The 8,637-nt window shown below is 37.4% G+C and overlaps 2 protein-coding genes across 2 annotated transcripts in view; one reads left to right on the forward strand and one right to left on the reverse strand.

Annotated features, from left to right (window-relative positions):
* Positions 1-482, reverse strand: part of LOC109408683 (gustatory receptor for sugar taste 64a-like) — a 38,206-nt gene extending 37,724 nt beyond the window's left edge. Inside the window, exons 1-2 of the mRNA XM_029878695.2 lie at positions 479-482; positions 54-341 (exon numbers count right to left, since the gene is read on the reverse strand). Of these exons, the coding sequence (XP_029734555.1) occupies positions 54-341; positions 479-482 (292 nt within the window). The remainder of the gene's footprint in view (positions 1-53; positions 342-478) is intronic.
* Positions 325-1,857, forward strand: LOC109426503 (uncharacterized). Its single transcript, XM_029859239.2, has one exon. The coding sequence runs from the start codon at positions 481-483 to the stop codon at positions 1,852-1,854; it is 1,374 nt and encodes a 457-aa protein (XP_029715099.1). The 5' UTR covers positions 325-480; the 3' UTR covers positions 1,855-1,857.
* Positions 1,858-8,637: the final 6,780 nt, after the last annotated feature.

The following is an 8,637-nucleotide window of genomic DNA, read 5'->3' on the forward strand; positions in this document are numbered from 1 at the left end:
AGAATTAAAGTGGTTTAATTAGGAAATTTTATGTCCTGCTTGATAAATTGCACCAGTAGCTCCAAGTCCGATAGTTCCTCGTTGAATACGATATGCCACGAACATGGAAATTATTGCACACATAATAAATACAGTAAAGCACCCGTAAGCAAAGTGTATGCTCTTGAACGTGAATTTTAACATAGATGCTGGTGTCCTGAAGTATCCACTAATAGGCAAAAGCGAAAACAGTTGGCCAACGAATATGATCGGAGCGAGGGCTTCGTGAGTCGTACATCCATTAGGTGTAGTTCTCAGTTGAGGATTCGTTTCCTGAACAACAATAGTCAGTTTGGTTGAAGCTTTCGAGAGAGAAACATCGTTACACCGTTTGCTCTTCAAGCTAAAGCCTTTTTTTTATATCGCGGAACCCCATAGAAATTAAACTAGTGGTTGGTGAAGCAAATAGAACAAATTTTCGGAAGGACAGGTGGGTGACTCATGACGGAGGATTCAGGCGGAGGAGGACCATCCTGGGCCTTCGGGTCTAGGTACAATGGTCTGGATATAGATCAACAGGAACTGGAATGGTCAGTGAAAGGAAACAACCGTGCAAACAATGGGAAGAAACGATCAGCGAACCGTGCAGCACACAATGAAATCCAGTTCACGAAGTTGATGAAGGTAGACAGCTACAACGGACCACGTTTCTTGGTGCTAAATCGAACGGACAAGGACGAGACGATGAAAACAGTATCTCCATTTTTCATCAGGAAGGCAATGGACATCATCACTCCAAATGTGACGATTGTTAGAACGAGGGATGGCGGCCTTTTGCTCAAAACGATTGACAGACAACAAGCGGAAAAGCTGAAGAAGCAGAAAATTCTCGGAGGGACCATAAACATCGAAATTACTGAACATCCTACGTTGAACAGCTCCCGCGGAACCATATTCTGCCCAGATCTGAAAATGCACACCGATGAAGAGATTGTGGATGAGCTGCGATCGCAACACGTGACTGCTGTGCAGAGAGTAAAGCGTCGTAATAGGAAAGGTGATTTTGAAGATTCTGGCGTATTCATTTTAACATTCAACCTGGGAAACATTCCAAACTCGATCGATGCCGGCTTCCATTGCTGCAAGATCAAACAATACATACCCCCACCGCTACGGTGCATGAACTGTCTGAAGTTCGGTCATAAGAGAACTGTCTGCAAAGGAAATCAAATTTGTGCCAGCTGTGCTAATCTCTATCACGACAAGACCCAGTGCCAACAAAGCTTGAAGTGTGTCGTATGTCGTGGAGATCATCATGCTCTATCAAAGGACTGCCCAGTATACCAGGATGAACTCGAAATTCAACGGATGAAAATCACCGAGAAGATCACGTACCGCGAAGCCAGACAGAAAAGGAGACAACAAGCTCCGGACCCCAATCCACCAAGGCTGAGGCAGTCGTTCTCCAGCCTATTCAAAACCCCACACAATGCAGTAGGACAACAAAAGAACATTGTAACGTCTAACCAATCAAATGACCATGACATCGAAACAGAAGGTAACTCATCCAACTATGAACCAACCCTGCAACGCCCGGCATCGAGCCGAACAACCAGCACCACTCAGATGAATTCCACGATGACCACACCAACACAACCAAATAAGGAACCACAATCACAAAATGAATACAGCATTTCATTAACGAAAGGTAGCACTAACACAAAAACTAACACACCAGAAGAAACAGAAATAAATCATGCAAACTCTAACACGACTAACACGCAAGCAGAATCTAACAACCTCAGTATACTTTCACAGTTTATCACACAATCGATCCACATTGACGATGAACAATTTCATGATAATACGTTGTAATCCAATCAGGCGAATCATTAGACACATCTCTTGGAAAATTTCTCGCTATAATCATGGATAGTTGCATATTACAGTGGAATTTAAATGGATTTTATAGCAATTTCAACGAGTTAAAGTTGTTAATAAGTGACTTGAACCCATTTGCAATTTGTATCCAAGAGAGTCATTTCAATCACTCTCGAAAACCTACGCTTAAAAATTACTCTATTTATTACAAACTAGATCAATTTCACATGCGAGCCTCGGGTGGCGTCGCTATTTGCGTAAAGCACGGATTCCACGCGAGAGAGCTAGAACTCAATACCGATTTACAAGCAGTAGCAGTTAGAATGCATTACCCTCTTGAATTCACACTTGTTTCATTATACCTACCACCAGATCAACAGATAGAACGATCACAGATAGACGACCTTCTTCAACAATTACCAGCTCCCTTTTTGGTAACTACGGATTGCAATGCACACAATATAATATGGGGTAGTAGATTAGACAATGCTCGGGGGAAATTGATCGAATCGATTATCAATGATTGGAACCTAAACATCTTCAATGATGGTTCACCTACTCATTACAGCGTTGCCCACAATAGCTTCTCAGCCATAGATATTTCGTTTGGATCTCCATGTCTTTCGAGACAATTCCAGTGGACCGTACACTCCGACCTATGCTCAAGTGATCATTTTCCGATTATACTGTCTCCACTTAAAAGAATTATCAATACCACGAGACGCCCTCGTTGGATCACATCATCAGCAGATTGGATCTCTTTTCAGAACATCGTAACTTCTGCATTAGATGAACGAAACCCACCAAACCCCTTAGACCAACTAAACCATTTTTCTTCCAGTGTTTTACAATCAGCAAAACAAACCATACCACAAACGTCGAGTAAAGTTAAAAAATGCAAACCACCGTGGTGGTGCAGTGAGGTCTCAGAATGTATTAAAGCAAGAAATAGGGCCCTTAAGATATTCAATCGATCTTTTGATGCAGAAGCAGAAAAACAATATAAAATAGCAAAGGCTAAGGCTCGTCGCATTATTCGTCGATGTCAAAGAGAATCTTTTCAGAATTACGTTTCATCTATAGACAATTTAACACCTTTGAAAGATGTTTGGTCTAAAGTTCAAAAAATATCTGGAAAAACAAATTTTCAGGTAATAACTTGCATAAAAAGCGAGTCTGGACTTTTATATTCACCGAGCGATATAGCTGAGGAATTTGGGAAACAATTTTCTTTCACATCAAGTGTTGCTGCTTATTCACCTGAATTTCAGCAACAAATGGTAGAATTTCAGAACAACGAGACTATTTCGTATGACGAAACGGTCAAACAAGATTTCAATGAAAATTTTACAATGCAGGAACTTCAAATGGCCCTGAAGAGTTGTAAGGGTTCTTCCACAGGCCCTGATAACATTCATTACGACATGTTAAAAAATCTCCCAATAGATGCCTACTATTATTTACTTCAAACTTTTAACAAAATCTGGAATCAAAGAGTGTTTCCTACTCAATGGAGGGAAGCCATTGTAATTGCCATCAAAAAACCGAACAAAAGTCCATTAAATCCGACAAACTATCGTCCTATCTCTTTGACATGTTGCGTATGTAAAGTTTTTGAAAAAATGGTAAACCGGCGGCTTATGTGGTACCTTGAGTCCAATGGGATTATAGACAGCTCACAATCTGGTTTTAGGAAATACAGGAGTACTCTAGACAATCTGGCAACTTTAGAAAATGACATTCACGAAGCTTTTTCCAAAAAACAGCATTTGATTTGTATCTTTTTTGACCTTGAAAAGGCTTATGATACTGCATGGAAATTCAAAATACTCAAAAACCTCTCATCCTTTGGAATTCGCGGAAACATGCTCTATTTTATTAAAAATTTTTTACAAGATAGAACTTTTCGTGTAGCAATCGGAAATAACTTTTCATCGGAATTCGCACAAGAAAATGGAGTCCCACAGGGCTCAGTTTTGAGTGTAACCTTATTTCTAGTAGCCATTAATTCCTTGCCAAATTTCATCCCACGTGGTGTTAAAAAGGTTAAATTTGCAGACGATGTTGCGGCATACTTGTCGGGATCTTCTATAACAGACATTCAAAGAAAACTACAAATTACTTTGAGAAGTTTAGAGAATTGGAGTGAAGCAACAGGTTTCAAATTTTCAGTTAACAAAACAAAGATCATTCATTTTTGTCGTAAGACCAGCTGTACCCATGATCCCGAATTAACGTTGTACAATCAGAATATAGAAGTCGTGGACACACATAAATTCTTAGGAATGATGTTTGACAGAAAACTGAACTGGAATTGTCATCTAAAACAAACCAAAGCTAAATCTATGGCTGCTGTTAAAATAATTCGAACTCTTTCGAACACAACATGGGGATCCAGTAGAAAAATACTCCTTACACTACATAACACATTAGTCTTGTCGAGATTAGAATATGGCAGCATCATATACAGTTCAGCCTCAAAAACACGTCTGAAACAATTAGATCCCGTCCACAATCTTGGTGTTAGATTAGCAATAGGAGCGTACCGCACAAGTCCAACTGATAGCATTCTTTCTGATGCAGGTATGCTACCATTATCATACAGAAGAGATATTCAAACCTTGGTCTATGGAATTAAAGTAATAGCTTTGCCTTCTCATCCACTGAACAACAAAATTTCTACCATAGATCTCGCGTCTGAAACAAAAATCAATAATTCCTTTGTACATAGATTCGCAAAGCTTTATTCGAACTATGAAACCGATACTAAACATATCTACAGTCGTAGTTATCATCGAGTACCTCCCTGGACCATTGGGGAAGTAAAAGTTGACTCTACCTTGACTATCATTCAAAAATCAAACGCGAGTCCAGTTTTTTTTCAAAAAGAGTTTTATCGAAAGGTATCCGAATACGGAGGCTACTATTTTATTTACACCGATGGATCGAAATATGGTAGTAATACTGGATGTGCAATCTACAGTACAAATTTTCAAAATAAGATTCGTCTATCAAACCAAGCATCGATATTCTCAGCAGAATTGATCGCTATAACCAATGCCATTGACTTCGCTCTTGAAGACGAAATTCATTACAAATATCTAATTGTATCAGACTCTTTGAGCTCACTACAAGCGCTACAGAACCCATTCTCCGAACATCCTCTAGTACAACATATTCAAGAACTTATGATGCAAATTAAGAAAAATAATAAATTAATTCAATTTTTGTGGGTTCCAAGTCATATGGGAATTTCTGGTAATGAAATTGTAGACCAGTTGGCAAAAGAAGCCACTCAGTGCCAAAACCTTCAAGATAATATAACACATAATGATCTAATTGCTTCAATCAAACACATTGTTAGGAACACATGGCAACACTACTGGGAAATCCTAGAAGGTAACAAGCTACGCTCTATCAAGCCAACTATATCCCAATGGAGCACCTCACATTGCTCACGAAGAAAAGACTCGGTCATCTTGGCTAGACTAAGAATTGGTCACACGAGAATAACTCATGAGTATATTTTTAAGCGTGAGGGTCCGCCACAGTGTACAAATTGCCAAACTCTATTAACTGTTGAACATTTGATTAACTCATGTCCACTTTATGCAACTGTCCGTGAGAAATACCATATATCTATCCATAATCTGTGTAATGATTTAGCCAAGATTGATGACTTATTCAAATTTTTGAAAGAATCGAAATTGTATAATGAAATTTGATTTAATTTAACATGTAGTTATAAGATATAGTATTAAATTTTTTTTTGTTCATATTATGTATTGTAACGTTTTGTATCCTGAATTAGATGCAAATAGCCATTATAGTGCTATGCATCATAAATAAATCAATTAATTAATTAATTAATTAACAACAATAGTTTTCTTTTTGGGTGGACTAACAACTTCGAATGAAATCATTTTACGCCACAGTCACAAAACAAACTATCTAGTCCTACAAGCAACGTCACAATGATTCGCTTTGTAAACATTTCCATCGAAGCTGGATTTGCAAAAATACCCTTGTTTGTGCATGATACTAATCATAGTTGAGATAGGATACAATTATAATCGTGTGGTAGGGTGGTTCCACATTCAAAACCTGTTGAACGTTGATTGCCACGGAGTAGAAGCACAACCATGTTTCGTGACCATGCGAAATAAACAACATTATAAGCTTGTCTGCATGATTTTATATTGAATGGTGACCATAGAAGTTGCAACAGATACAATCTGACTAACTTAGTTGAATTGGGTCGAATTTGTGATTATAGAATGTATTGTTTTAATTTCTTGAATCCTTCCAGGATAACCTGACGCCATTAACCCCTAATGATTTGCTCTAGTTCTTCCCTTGCGGTAGCTATCGCTTTAGGACAGTGGTCCTTGCGTACAAAACTAAACCCAACGATGAAAAAACTGCGGACCGCAAGGCATTTGAGAATTTATACTGAAGTTTCTTTTGATTTGCAGGATTGATTGTACGAAAGGTAATGACGAAACCCGTAAAATATTGCCAAATTTGTTGTTTTGGAGAAAGTTCAATTTGAAACATACGTGTTTAAATGGCCTTGAAGTTTTGGATAACGCCAGAAAGTTATTTCAAAATATGGAAATTTGGGCAATATTCTCAACATTTAACCTTCCGTCAGTTACGCGGTTGATCATCATCGCCAGCAGCACACCAACCAATGCTGAATAAAAAAGCGAAATTTTTTTCAACTTGTTATACGAAATACAATAGCGCGATCACTCCAAGGTTAAAGAATTCCAGACATAGCTGGATTTTTTTAAAGCTTGCAATAAAATAAAGCATTTTAGGGAAAATTGGATGATGTATGTATGTTAAGTTTTTCTTCGTTATACAGGTCTAACGTACTCATTTGCTTAGGGTGTCCATTATGCCCCTAATCCCCCTACATATCTCCCCGTGCACTAAAATTAAGTGAAATAATTAGATACATGTAGAGTAGGTTGTCCTAAAATTGCACATGGTCGAAAAGCTTGGGGGCTCACCCTGCAAATGATAGCTAAGGGTGTTAGAAACAAGCTTTTGTATGAATAACTTTCAAAAATGACGTTTAGAGGTCGCCCCAGCGAGATTTTTGAAAAAATGGCCATTTTTCGTAATAAATTTCATACAAATATTTTTTACCGTACAAAAATTGACAATACCCATTATGTTTATATTTTTTACAGCTTGATATGGATCCAAACTACTTGGGAAATAGTAGTTTACGCAACTAGGGTGCAGAATGAAGATTTTTACAGCACGAGTCGTACATTTATCCAACGAGGCTTGGCGAGTTGGATAGTTACGACGAGTGCTGTAAAAATCGAGTTCTGCACCAATATGCGTACAACGTTTTTTGCAATTTCATAAATTACCACTTGAGGATAGTTTTTAATAAAACTTGTTCATCAAACTGTACACTGACGCTCATAGCCATGTTTATGTAAGTCTGATCATAGCAGGTTACACTGTGCAGTTGTCACAATTTCCCCATACAAACTTTAGATGCATTTTAAAAATAGCTCCCGGACTCCAAAAATTATGAAATTTTGGATTTCGACTAATTTTCGGGCGGAGAATCTGATTATGAAATAATCTGGATACCCCTAAAGAACCCAATTGTGATTTGAATTTGGTATGGATCAACGAATTCGCCTTTATTCGCTTTGTCACTGTTTCCTGGGCTGTTTCACTGGTCCAGGACTCATACGTCTCCGTGTAGAAAAATAATTGAGAATATCGACAGGAAAGTAAGATAAACACGAAAATATGGCTCAACTTTTTGTGGAGAATATCTTTAAAAAAGCAATGGGCAGTACGAAGCTTGTCAAGAGAGCTAGCTTTTTTAAGAAATCTTTGCTAGTTAATTTCTATATGAAGGGATTGAATAACAAAAAATAAAAATCAATTATTGATGTCACCATAATTCCGTAACACAATCAAGACAAAAACTTGTTAAGCATACGTGATTTTTTACTTTCTATGTGTTTTTAAGAAGTTCTTATATAACATTTTGAGAAAAAATACCTAAAAATTTAAATTTCACCAAATAGTAAAACGTGAATAACTCTAAAACGGATAGAAAAAACGCAATGCTGTCTTCAGCAAAGTTTTTCCTCATAAAATTTCCTATCTTTCTATGGAAATTGTTTAAAACTAGCCTTAGGTTCAGATACTTTTTATGAAGGGTAAAATGTACAGTATATAAAAAAATGCCAAATTTTAGAAAATTCAAAAACTCAGTATCAAAAATTTACCTGCAAAACATGTCGTTAATTATTTTTTCCAAAAAGTTTGGATCCATATCAAGCCGTGAAAAATATAAAAATAGTGGGTATTTCCAATTTTTGTACGGTAAAAAATATTTGTATGAAATTTATTACGAAAAATGGTCATTTCTCAAAAATCTCGCCGGGGCGACCTCTAAACGTCATTTCTGAAAGTTGCCGTCATACAAAAGTTTGTTTCTAACACCCTTAGCTATCATTTGCAGGGTGAGCCCCCATGCATTTTGACCATGTGCAATTTTGGGACAACCTAATGTAGAGTTGTGGTGTAATGTGCCCAAAATAAGTCCCCTTGCCTCGCATTTGAGATAATCCTAATGACCATTTAGTTTAAAAGTTTAACCTTTGCGTCACCAACGTATATTGCACTCTCAAAATTCGATGTTCATTTGGTTCTATTTTCTTCATTTTTTACCCAATTTTGATGAAATTTTGACAGAACAACCAGAAATGACTACTACAGTCGACTCTCCAG

This window comes from Aedes albopictus, chromosome 2, assembly GCF_035046485.1.
Source record: "Aedes albopictus strain Foshan chromosome 2, AalbF5, whole genome shotgun sequence".
Classification (NCBI taxonomy): domain Eukaryota; kingdom Metazoa; phylum Arthropoda; class Insecta; order Diptera; family Culicidae; genus Aedes; species Aedes albopictus.